The sequence below is a fragment of the Triturus cristatus genome, chromosome 9, assembly GCF_964204655.1.
Source record: "Triturus cristatus chromosome 9, aTriCri1.1, whole genome shotgun sequence".
In the NCBI taxonomy this organism is placed as follows: Eukaryota; Metazoa; Chordata; class Amphibia; order Caudata; family Salamandridae; genus Triturus; species Triturus cristatus.
The window spans coordinates 1,191,955,868-1,191,976,556 of record NC_140592.1 but is presented as its reverse complement, the minus strand read 5'-3'; the positions used below and the strand labels follow the sequence as shown (position 1 = coordinate 1,191,976,556).

The 20,689-nt window shown below is 44.3% G+C and overlaps 1 protein-coding gene across 2 annotated transcripts in view; it reads left to right on the top strand.

Annotated features, from left to right (window-relative positions):
• Window positions 1-20,689, top strand: part of ZFYVE26 (zinc finger FYVE-type containing 26) — a 740,905-nt gene that overhangs the window by 520,317 nt on the left and 199,899 nt on the right. For both annotated transcript variants that reach the window (XM_085627201.1, XM_085627200.1), the window contains 4 exons: window positions 5,789-5,936; window positions 14,092-14,301; window positions 16,820-17,038; window positions 20,441-20,638. In XM_085627201.1, coding sequence (XP_085483327.1) covers window positions 5,789-5,936; window positions 14,092-14,301; window positions 16,820-17,038; window positions 20,441-20,638 — 775 coding nt within the window. The remainder of the gene's footprint in view (window positions 1-5,788; window positions 5,937-14,091; window positions 14,302-16,819; window positions 17,039-20,440; window positions 20,639-20,689) is intronic.

Here is a 20,689-nt window from a genome sequence, read left to right as displayed (position 1 = left end):
TGTTTTCTTGTCTTGTTGCTTGTCACGCCTGATTTGTCTTTGTGGTTGCATGTTCCTCTTCAGTGGCGTATTTCATGGCTATATTCGGTTGCTTTCCTAGGCCAGGTTTCCTGGCATTTCAGTGCGTCCCATGTGGGACCATAGCTCACGTTTTCTTCTTCCTAGGCCAGGTATCCTGGCACATCAGTGTGTCTCATGTGGGGCTATAGCTCTTGTTTTCTTCCTAGTATTGTTTGTAACCATATTGGTTCCTGTGACTGCCTTGCTCGGTAACTGCTTATTTTCCTGAGCTAGGGCTGGCACCGACCTCCACAGCTTTTTGACTTCCCCATGTACAATTTGGGTCTTTTGAAAAAGGATCTGTAAGCAAGTTGATTTTCCTCATGTGTTCTACAAGGCTTGCACACTTATAGCCATAGGTGGTGGTGGGGAGCTGCATTTCTACAAGTCCATGTGCTCCCCTGCAGTCACAGCAGTCTTCCAGGAATAAGGATGAAGGAAACGTCAGCTCTCTAGACCCTAGAACAAGGCCCATAGCACTACTTGAAGAGCCGATGCAATGAGGAGAGATGCTCAGGTAGAGCAGGACAGGGGCTATTGAGGCACCTTGATCAGGCAAAAGGATGTACAGATACCCACCCAAAACAGCAGGCTTCACTAGCAGATACAGCAGCCACTTAAGCCCTGCACAGACACACTCTGTCACACACCTAGCATGTTGTGTTGACATGCAAATTGGCCTGAAAGGCAGTGATGCTTTTGTGGCTGGCTGGGTGATGTTCAAAAATAGGGCACTTGTGCTGGATCCCTCCTTAAAAAATGTATTGACAGAATCTATAAGACTCATCCGATCCTCCCTGAAGGCCACACTTTCCATGGCAGTTGTAAAGGGTGGCGAAACGGAGCTAAGACTACATTAATTGTCACTGCGGTAAAGTTTTACTGCCATGAACATAACAAACCTACCCACAATGGAAATTACAGTTGGGAAAGTTTTCATCCTGTATAAAGATGGCCCATGCTGGGAACTTTTTAAGGTGTCGCAGTGGGCACGGAGTTTACTAGTCTCAGGTTGCCTTTTACAACTGGAGGCCTTGGGCATAGCTTTACTATTGACCACAAAACTGAGCGAAACTGTACCCCTTTAGGTCCTGAGTAGTGAGATTGAGCAGACCGGGTCTTACTAAGGGGGGCGGTGTAGGGTAGAGACTTGGAGCTCAACAGATATCGGGTTAGAATTAATAAATTACTGTCTACCCACTATTTTAGTTTTTAAAAAGAAAGTTATTGATTGCCACCCTACCCACAACATCATTACTGTTATTAATCAACAGAAGGCATTCATCTGTAGTACTACTGGAAAACAGTACCCACAGTAATCCAAATGGGAGGGGTCAGTTTTAGTCTTAATGTGTGTCGACCTTGGAGGCCGGTGAGATCAGGCAGCATGAGCACTAGACAATGAGGCTGTGATGAAGGTGCAGTGCCCGCGGTTTGTCTGCTCTTGCAGTTGGCACCTTCATTGGGCCCCAACAGAAAAACCAACCAACCAAACAAAATAGATGCTATCCCATCTTTGTCTTGGTGAGTACATAGTCCTTGATGAAAGTCCGTCAATAGGCTGGCACTGATGAATCTTTCTGTATGGACTGCAGATGTCAGTCTGACCTTCTTTAAGTTCCATGTGATGTATTGGTGCTTTTTAGTTGGGGAATTCATCTGGCTACAATTGGCTCGATAGCCTCTATTCCCAAGGGGTACGTATTTCGATTCCACTCTGGGTTGAATTCGGGATCCCTTGGCCTCACCCTTGCTGAAAGATGCACAGCCTTCCCGGAGGCAGTAGTGGATGTCTGTTAGTTCTTTTTGTCTTGGCGCTTTGATGGCCCTACACCTATTCCACAGCAACTTTATCATGTATTGGCACTTCCAATACACCTCCTGGGTAGTTGGTCAGCTCTCCCGCTGGAAGCAGGGACTAGGCAGCCTTTCAGGCAGTCTTGGTTTGAAGTTCCCTAGGCCACTGCTCCCTGGAAGTTTCTGTCAACTCTCTATTCTGAAGTTGCATACAGTAGTTGTGTATTCAAACTGTCACTACTGAGTTTGGTTCTGGGCAGAGCAGCCCAGAACTCAGACTGGTCAAGTTAAAGTCTTTGTCATGAAATATGAGCAGAATGGTATGGTGGCGCTGGGATGCTCCAGCCAGGTGCAACCCAAAAGGAGGACACAAAGGCTAGAGCAGCTACCCATATAGCCCTTCTAGAGGACTTTGGGTCAGGATAGAGCAGGGTCAAAACTCTAGCTTCAATGAGACCCTTTCTCTTTCCTATCCTTAACGCTGCTCAATCTGATTCACTTTAAACGATCTCTACAATGTTCTGGGGTAAGCCTTGCTAATCGAACCTAAAATCTGGGCTCTCACTCCAGCCCATCAGTTTCGGCATCACTTTGAATACAGTGAGCACAAAATGGAACCTAATGTGGCCATAGCCCGTGTGTCAAATGCACTCCACATGCGTCCTTTGCTCACAGAAGTAAAGTTTCCTTACGCAATATCAATGTCCAACATGAATGGGTGAAAGGTTGTTGTATGGGATTGTAGATCAATTTTTAAAAAATGCAGGAGAGGTCAGTCTACCATTCTCCCTAACAGGTGAAAGTAAAAAGGCTTGTCATGCTATTATAAACATTTCACTGCCACTACTGTCAGTCCTTTATAGCCCAGCAAGTTAATTGTAGCCTCACTCTGCAAAGAGGGTGCACATGGTCTGTGTTTCTGATCCACATGGGCCGCACTAGGCCTAAATGTGCTTCCCCTGCGTGCACACCAGATTGTGGTGTGGGCAGATGCAAGGGTCAAAAAGCTACAGCTTGTTATGGTGATTTAGAGGCCTGCGGGCATACTCTCCCGAGTAATGAACACGATATTTCTCTGTCCTACCACCCAGACCATCAGGGCCATTGAGAATATGATTGTACAACAGAAAATAGAATGTTCGAGGCATGTGAGCTGTAGGTCACATGCTTTGCATACTCTTGCCATCTAGTGTTGGGTCCAGATGTTTGAAAGTTGTTTTTCTTCTAAGAAGTCTTTCCAGTCACGAGGTAGGTGACTCCTCCTTTCGGTGTTAGTGCGCATGGGCATCGACTCCATTGTTAGATTGTTTTTTTCCGCCATTGGGTTCGAAAGTGTATTGCTGCGCTCCGGTTTGGAACTGTTCTTCGGGTTCCCCTCGGTGCGCAATCCACTCTACCCTTGGTGGTATTGTTTTTGTACGTGTATCCCACTTCTCCGCATATCGTATCGGTCGACAAAACTTCTATTTTGTATCGGAAAACTCGTGGAAGGCCGTCGGGCCTCACCGCGTCGGTCCACCTCGCAGGTGATGGAACGGACTCCATTCAAATTCTGTCCTCTGCCACGCAAAGTACCCACGCACCGACTCACACGAAGTGTGCAACTTGTGCTTCTCTCCGGAGCACAATGAACGGAGCTGAAATGCGTGCAAATCTTTCTGTTCCAAGAAAACGTTCAGCGATCGTCTGGCTCGACGTCGTGAAATGCAGACCCAAAGCATTGAATCCACGCCGGACATGTTCGGAGAAGGTTCAGAGCAAGAAGATTACGACGCGCAAGGGGCCGAAGAAGAACAGGAAGAGCCTGTATCCATTTCGGAATCGAACTCTGACATGGAAGAACACGTGCCGCAAGGCCAACGTATCGTAAGTACCGAACCCCCCTTGCCCCAAATACCTATTCAGCCCAAGCAAAAGGCTCTGGTCCTAACGCCCTCTTTAGGCCATGGTCAGCACCAAGAAGATGTTTCTAACGCCCTCCTTCCGGCTCAGCACCGAAACACACACCAAAGCCTTCCAGGCTCAGGATCGAGTTGGCTAAAGTCGGGCACCAAGCCGAAACCTTTGGGCTCAAAACCAAAAACCGCTTCGGAGCCGAAACGTTTGACGCCAAAACCGAAACCGGCTTCTGAACTTAAACCTTCGGCACCAAAAATGTTGGGTCCGAAACAGAAAGATGCTCCTCTGCAGCAGCAGGACCCCTGTTTCGACTTCCCACCGAAATAGGTCCCCAAACAGAAATTACTCTATATTAATCCTCAGACAGGACCTCTTTCTACCAAATTGCCTCTAAAATGTAAACCAGAGTCAGAGGATACTTATCATATTAATTTGAAGAGGAAGCATGTTGGTACTAACCCCTCTCCTCCTCCATCACCTCCTTCCCCCACAGTTACATCACTTTCTAATTACACCAACTTACTCTCCTCAGCAACCTGATAATGATGATGATGGGAATAGTGGGAATGATCCTTTATGAGCAGATCCCTGGAAAGACTATAACACTGACTCACCCACAGATAATGACCCAGAACGTTACACTACAGAGCCTTCCCCACCGGATGACAATTTTCTTCCAAAAGTGGTTTCTGCTTTTCACATCAATCAATCAGTTGAGTTACCTGTGTTCTTCCCTCAACCTGATTCTGTAGCAAAATGAGCTCTACACACACACTTGATTTTAGGAGAGCTCTACTATATTATGTAGGAAGAACAAAAGTTTTCGTAAGACAAAGCAGCTCTTTCTTGATTTTTCTCCCCCACACAAAGGCAATCCCATTTCTAAATCAGGTATTGCAAGATGGATTGTTAAATGTATCCAAACATGTTATACAAAAGCAAAAATAACATTGCCAATACCCCCTAGAGCGCATTCCACTCGCAAAATAGGGGCTACTATGGCTTTCTTATGGAATACTTCCCTAGCTGACATCTGCAAGGCAGCAACATGGTCTACCCCGCACACATTCACCAAACACTATTGTTTAGATGTGTTAGCGAGGCAGCAAGCTAATGTAGGCCAGGCAGTACTTAAAATACTTTTTCAAACAACTGCAACAGCTACAGGTTAGCCACCGCTTTGGGAGTTTACTTTTGTATAGTGTATGCAAAGCTTGTGATCTACAGCTCACATGCCTCGAACGGATATGTTACATACCCAGTAAGCATCTGTTCTTGACATGTAGAGCTGTAGATTCACATGCCTCCACCCACCTCCCCGGGTACCTGCACCTGTTGCAGTTTTCTTACTTTACATACATACGCATGGACATCTCTATTCTACCTTTACTAACTCTGCGGGAAAACAATCTAACAATGGTGTTGATGCCCATGCGCACTTTCACCGAAAGGAGGAGTCCCCTATCTCGTGAATTGAAAGACTTCATCGAAGAAAAACAACTTGCAAACATCCGGACCCAACACTAGATGGCAGGAGTAAGCAAAGCATGTGAATCTACAGCTCTACATGCCAAGAACAGATGCTTACTGAGTAAGTAACATTATCCTCCTGATCTGCAGCAGTCTTTCTGTAAGAGCAGGTCATTTATAAAGAGGACCACAGGCACATAACAAAAAGAGCAGCTCAACAGGTTCACTGAGAACTGTTAAGAGAAAGGTACACTTACCAAAGCCACCCATGCAATAACGGAGCCGTAGATTGTATAATGACAGCCTAACAGTTCCTCCTCACAAGAATAAGGTATATAGTAATTTTTTCAAGGTACATAATTGCGAGGGCTGCCCAACATGTGCAGTCTCAAATTCTATAATCCCAAGGGGTCAGATGTTATGCTCCTGCAGTCCGTTTCAAATACTTTATTACAATTCCTCATCAATTTAATAGGGAGATTGGACTCATTTAAAGCCAATTTTCAGCAGTATCACTGTGCATAAGTATTGTGAACTTAATCAGTTTTCTTTCTTCCAACAGCTACTATAGCAAAGTGGACTTGTTGAAGATTCTTGTCGCAAATACCTACCCCAAAATACCCTCTCTGGATCAGATTTTGCAGCCAGCAGCAGTAATACGATTGAGGAATCGCCTTTTGGAAGCAGAGTACTATCAGTTGGCTATTGAGGTAATCAACACCAGACTGAATGAATATATGTGTGTTAAGTGGCATACCTGGTGACACTGAGACGCCATAGTGCGACTAGAATTCATGGCATTGTCCTTTTATTTTCCTCCAACACAGCTGTATTGGTAAAATAGCTAAATATAGTCAATTGGTGATCACAAATGTAAGCTGGCTCCAAAATGCTAAACACTAAAATTATAAATATATCCAATAGTGTGGAAATAGTGTGCCCACATATTTTTCAGATTTGCACTCTTGGGTTGTGGCAGTGGTTTCACATGTTGAAAACTCAGATTGTTTGTAAACTGTAACATGACAGTTGAGGTATCTGACATTTGTCTTAGCTCAGTGATCAATGTCTTAAATGAAAACTGGACGTGTCGCTAATAAATTTTATTGGACAAAATCTAGAGTTATGAAGGCATTTTCATAATGCATAAAAAGGTTCTCATGTAAGAAGAGTATCTGGAACTCAGCACTCGTGAACACTCATATTGTCTCCATAGTTTTTTTTTGTCTTCTCTTCTCCAGCGCCTAAGCTATACTTCATGCAAAAAGAACAATTGATGGACAGAACGTAGAACAATGTCATACATTCACCCCAGTACAGAGATCCGAGGACCGGTTTCGGAGTTTCACCCCCAATCAGCCAGGATAGCTTGACTCGAGTGGCATGGAGAACACGGGACCCAAGTCTGGGCTTACCCATCCCACATGCCCCGAAACCGATCCCAGGGTGCTTTTTTCCGGTCCTGGGAGGGCTGACTTGGCTGTTTGGGCTGGACTGTTCCCATGAGGCACAGGGTCAAGACTGATTTGCATATGGCTGGGTTTAAACTGGGGTGGCATGGTGAGCAAAAGAACAATGTATATAACCCAGATCTATTGACTGGGGGTGAATGATTTGTTCTGCATTCCGTCCATCATCTGTGTGTCTTGTGTCAGCTGTACTTCAAGTTTCTGTAATCGTATCGTATGCACAACCTTTCTCTGCCAATTCTGTTCCACCTTGTAGGTTGCAGACAGAGAAAAATAGTGTAACTTAAGTATTGAGTCCTTCTCCACAGCCCCCACATGCCTGGGGCAGATAATTGACAACAGCATTAAGCAGGTCTTTCTATCTGTCACTTGAGGACTAAGCCTTTCCAAGTCTCTAGCACGCCATGTTATAAGTGAAAGGTAGTAAAATATAGCAACACACTTTACTACAGCCCCAGCAGACCCATCTCAGATTTTCTGAGAGCACACAGGTTGCATCAAGAATCCCTGTTATTTAATGGCATGTAACAGGAACTATGAAGTTATGTTATAAGTATCTTAATTGTGTCAACACTTGGAGTATACAGATTATAGAATGATCTTTTCCAAGATCTTCCATTTCTGATTTTCTGCATGTTACAAATAAAGACAAAAATGCTCAGCTGTCACCTTTTGTCTATAGCCCATCTGTCTTCTAATAGCCTGGATCACAAAAAGAAGCCACATGAGAGATTCTCTCAAAAGAGTGAAAGCCACATCTGAAATCCATTTATGGTCTCGATTTTACCTTGAAAGATGCACATTTTACTGCACAAAAACTCTTGGCCCCATGATGCTCACAGTGTAATGTGTTCAGAGGCTGTCAATTGAGTTTGGTTGATGTGTTGGTAATCCGCCACAATGTTTTACAACAGTGAGGGTAATTTGTGGGAGATATAATAATCTAGGGTTCCAGATAGGTCAGCTGGCAGTCGAACAGGTTGCAAGAAGGTTGTCCCTCCTGCTGATGAATAAATGGGTTACTCCAGGATATGCAATCCTTTGCAGTTCCAAGACTCCTGCTGCATTTTGAAATGAAAGGAAAAATAAAGAAATTGATGATAGATTTCTTTTATGGGTTAGTTTCTTAAGTACCCTGGTAGTTCTCTAATCGTTGCACTGTGTATGACATGTGTGCCCTTAATCCTCTCCCTCTATCCAGTAGTGCTGACCACTACAAGACTTCAGTGCCTTTCTTTACATAAAAGGGCAGTATGTAAAAGAATACCACATAGCCTCTCTTCTGAGAGACTGAGGGGCCTTGGAGATGGGTGATAGTGGATTATGTCTCTGTTGAGAATGATACTGAGATGTGCTCCATGTCATGAAACACCAGATTGTTTTTAGGCACTTGGTAGAGTTGAGAGTGAGAGGGTGTGCATGCAAACATTGAAAATCTCTAGAGAAGGAGAAGTTTGTTAGCTAAAGTGGTGGCCCAGTCCCCATTGACAAACAGTGGTCATAGGTGCTAGAGAACATTTTAGAAATACCAACTGATTTGGTTTGAAAGAGGAATAAGAAAATGTTGATGGATACGTCTAACTGTAGTGTCCTCACCTAAAGAATATCTCCCAGCTGAATCTGACAAATCTTGTTAGGAATGCTCCTGCACGTCGACGGATGGCGCCACCGGCTCTGTGGTGACTCCGTTCTGCTCCTAATGTGACAGAGCAGAGGCGCATATTAGGGCCACCCCTGCATGCTGACATCAGTTCCTTTCTGTATGCATCCTTTGGCGCAACCCTAAAGCTCCTTCCCAACTTGCCTGCTTTGCGACAGGTTCTAAATGTATACACTAGGCCAGTGACACTATTGCCCTGAAAACAACAGAAGTGGAGCCCTGCCATGTTTGCAGGAAGTAGATGTCGGTCATGGACCCGCATGATGTGTGGCTTTGGTACTATATCTCATGTAATAAGTTTGTCCTCATGCACCTGAAAGTGATACAGGAGCAGGAGGCAAAGCTCCATGTAGCTGAACAAAAAGAAAAGGTCAGCGTCGAAAAATATATCCTCTTCCAAGTTGCAGAGTTGTTGGTGATCTCATTCAAGGAGTCGGTCCCTCTTCAAGTCGCATTCCTGCTCCAAGTCTTCTGGTGAGTTGAAGTTGAAGATTCTTGATAAGTGCAAGAAGGCCAAATGGGACTTGACCCTATCCTGTCCCTCGAAATCAGGCGCAAAGGTACAGAGCATCAGTCGAAAAGTAATACCCCACAAGTGTCTTCCAACTCCAGTGCAGTCCCATAGTTGGTCCCCATGTGCCCTGAAAAAAAAAGGCTCCTGTTCAATACATAGTAGCCTTTAGGCAAGCCATGTTGCAGCTCTTTCAGATGCTTCAAGCTTTCTCTAAGATGTCTTTTTGCTCCACAGACCCACGTTGGTTTCCGGTTGGACTTCCACATATGGGCCATTCCTAGTTGCCAGCTGACCCCATGGGATCCATTCCCAAGCCTATTCCTATTCCAGTTCATACTTACTCTCCTGCTCCAGGGTCCACACCAGTTTCTTCTATGCTGGTGTCACTCCAGGACCAAAGTTTGATGCCAGAGTCTGACCCAAGCCATTATCAGCTCCCTTTGGCCTGTTGCGCTATAAGATCACAAAGACACAGTCAGCCAGTTTGCAGCCTCACTCTAGACCTTGGCCTCTGCATCGACACGAGGACTATCACAGGTAGAGGCCGTATTTGGATTTAACTCCAGCTCAGTTCTCGATATGCATGACGTTCCCCATGACTCGGAGGCAGAAAATCTGCTGCCTATCACTATACTGAAAATAGGCTATACCTGTATTTCCAAAATGCCAGTGGGCTAGATACATCCGGAGAGACTGAGATGAACTCGCCACCTGGGCCACCAACACAAGAAAGTTCCTCTTTCGCAGTAGCTGTGCAAGGGTAGCAGAAGTGCTTGATTTGCATTTGCTGACTTTTTAAAAACAAGGTAAACTTGTTAACTGAAATCTTGCCACCAGGTTCAACTTATGCTGAGCCATTATTGCCTTTCAGCAAGGCTCTGATGGACACACCTATGGCCACTTAGTCCAAGCCATGCTAGGACCCTCTAATAAGTTTACCTGTTGCCAGGCAACATAGATCAGCATGACTGAAAACCTGTTTGCACAGGCATCGACTATTAAAGTCACTCATAATGCCTTTCTGACCAATCCTCAAGTTGAAATGTCTTGATGCCTTCGCAGGCTCAAGGGATACATGATGGCCAGGATGCAGAAAAGTATGTCTTGCATGCTGGTTTGTACACCATGCTCTGTTTGGGCCGAGGTATTGGCGCCACTGTAGCGCTTAGAAGGCATACATGTGTGCGATCAACAGGCTTTTCAGGGGCTATCCAGGCATCCCTTATGGACATGCCCTTTCTTGTCTGTAGTTTGCGAAGATGGCTGATTCAGCATTTAACTAGATTTGAGGACTCTTGTCTTCCGCCAGGCCATTCCACTGACAGTAATTGTAGTTTAAGGGTTAGTTGAGGGGGCTAGCCTGCAGACAACAGAAGACACACAATTGATGGACAGAATGCAGAACAAATTATAACATTCACCCCCAGTCAAGAGATCTGGGTTAAATCCATCATTCTTTTGCTCACCATGCCACCCCAGTTTAGACCTGGCCAAATGCAAATCAGTCTTGACCCTATGCCTCATGGGAACAGTCCAGCCCGAACTGCCAAGCCAGGTCCACCCTGGACCGGAATCAAGCATCCTAGGACCGGTTTTGGGGTTTCACCCCTCTTCAGCCAGGATAGCTTGATTCCAGTGGCACAGAGAGCCCAGGGCCCACGTCTGGACATACCTGTCGCACTTAGGGCGAGAAAGCAAAAGACACACAATTGATGGACGGAAGGCAGAACAAATCAAAATATTCACCCCCAGTCAAGAGATCTAGGTTAAATCCATCATTCTTTTGCTCACCATGCCACCCCAGTTTAGACCTGGCCATATGCAAATCAGTCTTGACCCTGTGCCTCATGGGAACAGTCCATCCCGAACTGCCAAGCCAGGTCCTCCCTGGACCGGAAACAAGCATCCTAGGACCGGTTTCGGTTTGGGCTGGACTGTTCCCATGAGGCACAGGGTCAAGACTGATTTGCATATGGCTGGGTTTAAACTGGAATGGCATGGTGAGCAAAAAAACGATGGATTTAGGCCCAGATCTCTGTACTAGGGTGAATGTATGACATTGTTCTGCATTCTGTCCATCAACTGTTGTTTTTGCATTTGTCACCCCGAGTGGGACGGGTATGCTCAAACGTGAGTCCCATGCTCTCCATGCCACTGGAATCAAGCTATCCTGGCAGAAGAGGGGTGAAACCCCGAAACCAGTCCTAGGATGCTTGTTTCCAATCCAGGGAGGACCTGGCTTGGCAGTTCGGGCTGGACTGTTCCCATGAGGCACAGGGTCAAGACTGATTTGCATATGGCTGGGTTCAAACTGAAATGGCATGGTGAGCAAATAAACGATGGATTTAGGCCCAGATCTCTGTACTGGGGTGAATGTATGACATTGTTCTGCATTCTGTCCATCAACTGTTGTTTTTGCATTAGCCTGCAGACAACACCAGTCTTCCCCAACCTGTGTAACAGCAGGAAGGAGGGCCAATCCTATCTAAGCAGAGGTTGTGGTGACGGCCAAGGCCTTTCCCACCAGCAGGAACAGCTGTCCTCTACCTTGTCCTCCCCTATTGCAGAAGCTGTCAAGCCACTTTATTTGCCCTCACTCTGCGGATGCCCAGCCAGTAGGAAATATAATATGACATTATCTCCACACCTGGGGAACCATCACGTAATACACATAGATGGGCCTTAAGAATCAAAGGGGCTACACCCACATTTAATTTTCTCCCTAGAGCGTTTTCTCCTTCATCAGCACAACTGTCAGTTGACCATTCTGCAATTTTATTGCAAGAAGTTTGCCTCCTGCTTGCTACAGGTGCCATTTAATTGATGCCAGCTCCAGAGAGAGGAGAAATGTACTGTTCATGCTACTTCCCTGAAACTGAAAAATGACAGAGACCTCAGGCCTATGCCTCTGTCTACTAAATGCCTTTCTGTGATAGGACACATTCAAGATGATAGGACAAATTCAAGATGCTTACCATATCCTAGATTATTTCTGTTTTGAACTCAGGACCCCTAAAGGTGTCCCTGGACTTGTAGGATATGTATTTTCATATACTCATCTGGCAGTCCCACAGTAATTATTTGCTGTTCACGGTGGGGTTTGAACACTTCTATTTGCTGTGCTGTCCTTCGCCCTTACCACTGCCCCTCAGGTGCTCATGAAAGTGATGGCAGTGGTCATTGGGAATACACTTGTTTCTGTACCTAGGCAACTAGATACTCAAGGCGAGCTAGCTGCAGTCGGTCATGGACCACCTATAGACAACGGCTAACCACCTGGCATCTGTGAGGTTTTCTATCAATAAACTGAATTCCCACTTGTGCCTCACACAGAGGATTCTGTGTCCTGGACTTGGTGGCATTCAAGGACTTTTCATTGCTGCAGCAAATCTGGGACAGTTGGGATATGATCCCAATATTTCTGACGCCTAGGCTCATGGATCTTCCTCATCCCAAAAGCCAGATGGCATATGCGGGCCCTCAGGTGGAACCTCAGGTATCAGTGGGGACAGCATCAGGGCTGCGCCTCTGACTCTATCCAGATCTGGCAGGAGAGGGCTCAGAATTATCTATGGTGGGAGGCAAACCCCAACCTGACCTTCAGCAAGCAGCTCTTCATTCTCCACATAGCCTTCATGTTTGTGACAGATGTGTCATGGCGGGTGGGCTAGTCACCTAGGAGAGGTGGAACTCAAATGTCTCTGCATCAACCTTTTGGAGCTCAGGCAATCCTTCTGGGCCTGAAAGCCTTCCTGCCATCCTCCAAGTGGAGGCTGGTGCAGTTACTCTCGAACAACATGACTGCCATGAGGTACTGCAACAAGCAAGTTGGTGTAGAGTCCTGAGCAGATGTTGGCTGTTAGATCATGAGTGGGATCTGAGGTAGCAAGTGCTAGCTGGTTGTACTACGGAACAACGCAGGGAAATAGATTGCAAACCTTAACCACGCATTTTTTACTTGTATGTTTTTACAACGGATGCCATTACCACACATTGTATCTTCATTCAAAAACAATGTATTTGTAGGGGGAGACCACCCACACCCCCCAATATACCTTAAATGCATGGTAAAGGCATTGTTGTAAAAACATACACGTTGTAAAAACATGCGTGCTTGAAAATGTGTGGTTAAGTCACAACGTGGTAAAATCCTCGTAAAGGCTGTTTCCCGTGGCAGCTTTTACCAGAGGAATATGTCCTTGTTACCTTTGTTTACTACCCATGAGAACATGCAATGCCATCTCTATTGCGCACTGTAGTTTCTCCAGGAAAGTCACTAGCGGGCGTATTCCGACTGTGATGGGACACAGTCTACTCTACAGGTTCCCGCCACGACTTCTCATTCTGAGGAAAGACGGGGACAAACCAAGTCATCTTAATAGTCCCAGACTTGGCCAGGTAAGCATACTACCTAGAGCTCCTAAGAATAAATCATATTTCTCAATGTGGGCATGTGGTATATTGTAAGTGTAAGGAAAGTTATCTCTACCCAACATCGAAGACTTCATTTGGGTGAGTTTAATGTACTTATCACTGAAATGAAAGCCTTTTGCTGAAGTGGGTTTGATTTAAGTTGCAGTGGATCTGAAAGACTGTTCTTCCAGACGCCTTCCTGATAGCAAACACTGAGAGCTCATCACTCCTATATTTATGGCAGCAGCTATCACCACATCCTTGTTTCCTGTCTACTCATGGTGCACGATTGATCGATTGAGGGCGCATTATGATTAACCTAGATGGTTCCCTTTCCCTAACACCATTCCACATGGTAATTTTATTTACTTCTATTTAGCAAGCTCCATGAGCACAAGATTAGGCAGCCACATCACAGACACAGCCATCCTATTGGTGTGTGAGTAGCTTTGGGAAGAATTTCCAAATGTTGTCAATACCTCAAGCTTGAGTGAGTCATTCATTTCATGTCATGCGTTTTCATCCCACACAAACCATATGCACTTATTAAACATGCAACCATTGAAATATGCTCTCCATTGAGGAGATCATCGAAAAAAGAGCCTATGTGATGTGTGTGTTCTACAGATTTAACCCTAGTAGGGAAATGACCATTTTTAAACAGGAAAGTACTCTTTGGAATGTAATTTTAGTTTGTTTATACTAAAGAATTGATTTACATTTTATTTTCTCATTTTTTGTCCCGCCTCCCATTTGCCCCTGCTTTCAATGTTTTCTTTCCTTATGCAAATACCTAACTTCTGGTTTAGGTTTCCACCAAATCTGGCCTGGATCCGACTGGTGTGTGGCATGCATGGGGCATGGCTTGCTTGAAAGCTGCCAATCTGATTGCAGCAAGAGAAAAGTTTGAGCGTTTCTTGAAGGCCCCAGCAGATTTGAATCAGCTCACTCAAGGATCAAGGGTGCTTCAGGACGTGACCCAGCACCTGGAATCTGCCATGAAGCCCATTCTTGCTGGGGTGAGATGAAAATTAATATTTGTTAATGTTGAATGCAACATTTGAACCACATAGCTATCTCTTATTACTCCTACTTACATAGCTCTACCTTCAGTCTGATGGGATGTCCATTTCAGTTACCAAGGGACCTTTACCACAGCATAAAAGAAAAAGCAGTTTGGAAGCCCAGATGTGTGCGCAACCCCAAACATGTCTTTGCAGTGCCCTCAGTACATTCACCAGCTTTCCAGGGCCTCAGTTCCCTTACATTGAGGTGATTGGCCAAAACTTTTAGACAGCCCTTGTGGTTCATTTCCTGTATGGTTTTCTAAGGCAATGTGGAATGTTGAACATGGAAGAGTGCATCTTTAGCCCACAGTAGTTGTCAGAGCAGCCATTACTTGGCCGCTTGGAAATGTCTCAACCAAAATTACTTCATGCAGCAGCATTATTATATCAATTTACACAGATCTGATGCAGAACAGAGCATTATTATTGAAGTAAGTAAAAAGGTTGCATCCTCTGTCATTCATGCTCTTCTCCTGACTTGTGTCTTCAGCGTGGGAGTGGGGAGAGCATGTTTGGAGCTGTATAAGATCATCTTCTACTTTTTATTGCTTGGCTCAATACTGCTGACGTAGATGAGCAGTACTCCGTTTGTCACTAGACTGCTTCCATTAAAGTAAGCATGACACTGGGCTGTCAGTCCATTTCTACAGTCATTCAAATTGTTCAACTAACAGCTTCACTAGGTTTTCAGAAATTTCTTTTTGTCACGAAGAAAACGTTTTACTCAAGTTATTCTTTATAGTTTGTTGAATGTATTTTTCCCCTAGTTTATTGAGATTATTTAAATACACAATAGAAGTGTCACCACTAGCTCACAGGAAGCCTCAGTGGAAACCAAGAACCCATAATGTGGGAGCCCTACATCAAACCTACAGTTATCACATGCAAGTGCAATATAGTACTCTGCTGTCCTGGAGCAATTAAGCAGGAAGCAGTGGCCATTCTCAGAACCAAAGTTATCCATTGCTGATTGTGTCTGCTTCCTAAATAAAGATGTTTGACAATACTTTTCAAAGAATGTTTCAAATCTGCTATGGCTGGCCTTTTTCTGTGCATTTTCATTCTTCCAGGCAACATTGTGTGATGTAACTCGGGTTTTCTAGCTGTCTGGAATGCCTTGATAACTTGCATGTCTTCTTGTGCAAATGAAGGCCAGCGTGCTTTCACCCAGCAAGTCCTGTTACGTAAGACTCCATAAAGCAGGTTAGGATCTCTCTGGGTGGCGTATAACCCTTTTCACACCATACGCCGCATCCTGTTGTTTAGTGTATTGAGTTAGTATAGGGAGGGTCTGGTGTAGTCCGACTTATAAACCATATCACTGGTCTTCTAGGTGTGTATCTTCCTATGGCAATACATCAACAGATCTGTTATTTTTATTATTTATGCTTAAATTTTGTTGCACCCTTTTACGGACAGCATCTTGACCTGCTTGCACAAAGCTGCCTTGAAGTAGAAGTCTTGAAGATCCCTTCCTTAGTTGTCGACCCTAGTTCTCGGAGGCTGGTTGTTCTTTTTCACCAATGATTCAATCTCTTGCTCTTACCAAAGCAGTAAACATGTTCCACTTCTGTTTAATATTATAGCGTTGCCTACTCTTCAGGCTTTCCTTTGCTATTTGTTGACCTTCTATTTGAGCGGTGCAGTAATCCACTGTTCTCGACGTACCTGTTTTGTGGTGATGGGCTTTTTATCGTTTCGTTTCCTGCCCTTTGATTCTGGTTAGAGTGCCTCTTGTTACAGTGTTTGAGACATGAGTCGTAGTGACAACTTTGGTCCTTACTCTTTCTTGCAGTTGGGGCATCTTATAAGGTCCCTTCCTCTTATCTCCCATACTGTGCTAGGGGCTGTAACTTCCTCCTCTCCTCCTGAAAACTGCCTGTTTATTTGGTATTGGCTCTTGGTATTTGGGTCTTACTGTAGTAATAGCTCGCGCTCTTCCTGATTTCTCTCTTGTAAGTCAAGAGTCACCTCCTTAGTGGCTGCTCCTTCCATCTTGTCCTGTAATGAGGGATTCTATGCATTTGCAATCTTAGGTGCAACTTGTTTGGTTGTTTCCCTGGAACTGGCTTTCTGTGGGTAATGGTTATTCTAGCCTTGAATGTAGCACTTTTGAACCTGCCTACCTCTAAGTCATGTGCACTAATGTTCCCATGAGTCTGGAGGAAGAGGAACTGGACATGCCTGCAAATATAAGTTACCATAGTGACTCAAACCAGTGGGTCTTGGTCCGGCTTCCTTCGGGCTACTCACTTGTTTCCCCTTATTGTCTATGTGGCCCTTACTGTTCTGTTGCTAGAGAGCAGGTATTGGGTATCTGGAGCACAGAGAAGAGTAATTTGCTGTAACTGTTATACCTCCACCACTATATAAAATTATAATCCATTTCATCCTAAAATTGTTTTGTCAAAGTATGTCTCATAATTGTGCAATAATGCTTGTTTGTATAAATATCGCTTTGTGTTAAAAGAAAGACGATGACTACATTGCCACACTAAAAGAACTGGAAACAACACTGAAGGCTGGAAGCTTATGGCTGGAAATGATGCCAGAAGGAAAGGTGCAGCAGAACGCCTACTACAAGGAGTGTTTGTACTACCTGGAAACATACGGTACGAACCTAGCTATCATCAGCTTCCTCATAAGACACGATTGTATGAGAGAAGCTCTTCTGCATCTGTTGAAAAATGTGAGTATAGTTACTTTTATGCTAAAAAGGTTGTTGGCCTTTGTGTCACTCTTATATTGTACTATACATGTTGTAGGAAGTGCCAACTTTTACTAGACCATTAAAAGGCGAACAATGAAGGTATTGTGCATTAGCTTTCAAGACCATACAGCTCCTTTCATCAGATGTAGGTGTGTACTCTAAACCCAATGTACTATGTCATTGTTTTGGCCATTGTACTTATCTATTTAACGGTGTCACTAGCTGCAGCATTAAAAATTTGTGTTGTAGAAAAAAATCTATAAACTGTGGCATGTATAGGCTAAAAAGGAAAATTCTAGTTTTATAGTAAACTTATTCTCTTGATTAAAAGCTTTAAAACATTTAAACGTAGAGATTCGGATTATACACTATGTAAGAAGTATTTTGTGAACATTTGTGTTCCAGTGTCCAAATAGTCTGTTTTGCTGACGCAAACCGCTTGTTACCAATACCTCCGATAGATTATTGCCACATTTCAAGCTTATGTATTTATGAGTGCCAGGGCTAATTCGCCTACTACCTCTCCATCCTCCCGGTGCGCAGTTGTCTTCCTAGGTATTCCACTTATTGATAAGGTCATAACAGCTGGTATTGTTCCTTTCGACTTGTCAGTACGATGGATATATCTATATTAAGCAAACAAAAAACAAAAAATAAAGTACAGAGTATTTTAATCCAAAACGAAGATTTGCTTAATAAACTCAAACATTAGGTATAGTACATGGACAGAGGGAATCCTTGGTCAGGGTCACACACACTCTGCAACATACTGTTCAGTCTACTTGTTACTGAACTAGACCTAGATTTGTTCAAAATATGACCTGGTATTTTACAAAACTCCTTCTGTGGCCCTGCAGTAATCTTATTGTGGAACCATATGCAGTCTCTGTACAGTTTACCTTCAGACCAAATGATCGCTTTATCATTCTGTACATCAGTTAGGGTCTTCGTCTCAACTAATCTTTAAATAACTGTTCTGTTAGACCACTTGAGTTTTTTACTGGCACTTAGACTCTGTACCTTGACCAAGCCTTTTTTCTGTCAAGAGCCCACAAGAATCAATTCAAAGGCATGACAAATCGACAAGAAAACTGCAATAAATAAATATTGAAATGACAAATCGAGATGCAAATAAAATCTGCCTATGCAATAGAGAGTTGATGCTGTTGCACTTAAAACTAGAAAGCAGGTGTAACAAATGGGCTCTACCCATTTAGTCCACCAGGATTTTTTGCTTTTGACTTACCAGTTTTTTGGCCTTTACTGGGGGCGAGTCTCACTATTTGAGTCTCACGCACAGTAAATTCACAGTAATTGAACTGGGCATTTTCATCACAGTGTCTACCTTTTAAGTTAAGGTCACTGCTCCTCTGCTACGGAAAGAGGCACTGGGCTGGTTGCAAAGATATAGGAGGTTTGCACATGTAAGGCTACCGTCGTGCACAGCCTGGTACCTGTGCACTGGTAGCCTGCTGCATAAGAGACTGCAAGGTTTGGTGCTGACCCGGGGTAGCTTATAATGTGAGTGTGCAATCATAGTTTAGGTCTGCAGGGCTTACTGAAAAAACAGTGATGCTTTCACTGAATTATACATTTAGGCGAAATTCTGCCTTAAGGTGCAGTTTCTCTACAGTACTGGTGTAAATCATGCATTCCAAGTTTGAATTTACAGTTCCCAACACACTATGTCCACATCTTATTGGACTTCAGCAACTATCATATTTCTCTGCTTCCTGATGGCCCCAGGGATCCCATCTCTCCAGGGGCCAGCACAAAGCAAAAAAGAAGTCTGGCAAGTGGAATCCCATCCCAGGGAGACAGGACACAGACAAAGCAGCCATAGAGCCGGGTCTGGTGGGTGCCCACTTGTCCCTTGTGCCCATGAATAGACATGGAGGGGAAGATTGCCGGGAGAAGGCGCTCCCTGCACTGAGCATAGCACCTGTGGCCAGGGCAGGCAGGAGGCGCTCTGAATCCTGCTCCCGCCTGCAGATGCCGGGGCCGACCGGAGCACAGAAGATGCCAGCTACTGCGTGGCACCATGGAACAGTGCTGCGTCCGCCGGGATCTGGCAAGGGCCATGAAGTCCTAGGGGCTACACCAGCCAGCCCCCAATAAACCCCACCCTACTCATGGGTGCCCCAGGTAGGACCTGGACACCCCACAACAAAAAGAAAATGAGACATGAGGCTGTGAAGTAGAAAAGAAAGAATGTGGCGATCTGCTCATTAGGTATGCACTACTTGGAGATAGTTAGGGCTCCTCAGCCAGATTTAGCTTGGTTCTAGTGACAGTATGGCTCGCTGATGAGCCCTTACTCGGTTGAAACCGGTCCTGGGTCGCTTGTGTTCCAGTTGAAAGGGGAGCCTGGCTTGGAACAGGGTTGAGACTGATTAGCAAATGGCTAGGTCCAAGCTGAGGTAGCATTGTGTCCGAACTAACGATGGACTGGAATTCCGCCTGAGTGATTACCTGTGGCTGCGATGAATTCAAGCATTCCACCCATCACTTTTTTGTATACTTTTGTAAGAGAAAATGGCTTTAACCCTCCCATATAGAGGTATTCATGACCTCTATATGGTCCGTCACTGTTTGAAAGTACTCTAAGCTGGTGCTTTTGCTCACAAGCTCAGGAGTGCACCAACCCCTAGGGGTTGGTTCTATTGCTACATTATGTGGCCAGTAGTAAGTGAAGAAAGACTCGAACACTAATGTTGGTGAATTTAAATGCTTTATTTAAAATGCTTTGTTGATGGTATCTCTGAAGAACATTCAATTGCTTATAATAAATGCATTTGAGAATCAATATTATTCCTGATGGTTTTAATGATGGTATGAGGTTCACACATGACATGTTGCTGTTTCATTAATGTGGTGACACCCTGAATAAGCCAGTAGGCCTTCATTAGAAATAATGACACGTCTTTATAGTGTGATATTACATCTGGTATAGGTGGGGGAAGTATTGTAATTATGGGGTTCAGGTCTCACTAGGGGTGAAATGTGATAGGAGGGTATCACCAAAGGTATTTCCGTCTACATGATGTACATATTTGTAATGTTTTAGTATTAAATAGAGTGTCTGTGATAAAAGCATTTTTCCTTTTTAAAAGAAAACGTACTGACTGAACAATAATTTAGTGAGTAGTGGTGTTGCGTTCCAGAGAATTGGGATTGCTAGCCTACAGCACCTCTCCTCAGTAAACTGCTCTGCTTCGCTATTCTGAGAGTCAAGTGCTTCAGTGGGGTGCCTGCTTCCTAGTAAAAACTGAATTTTGGACTTATTACTTGTGCAGGACTCATCTTTCACAAAAAATAACTCAATTTCTTAGTCTTTCATTTAAAGAAATTGTATAAGAAAATCTGTGTTCATTTTTACAGCAATGCCCCGGAGACGTGTTCCTTGAAGGCATTTTCATTCCAAGCTACAAAAGTGGCAAACTGCATGTGCTGGAAAACTTGCTGGAGGCCATAGACCCGAGCTTGGAGAAATGGAGCACCTACCTATTTGCTGCTTGCAAACACCTGCAGCAGAAGAACTTCTATCATATTTTGTACGAGCTGCAGAATTTCATGAAGGTAGGGTCCTCATTTGTCAATGTTTCACAAAGTTTCTTTTACATTATTTCT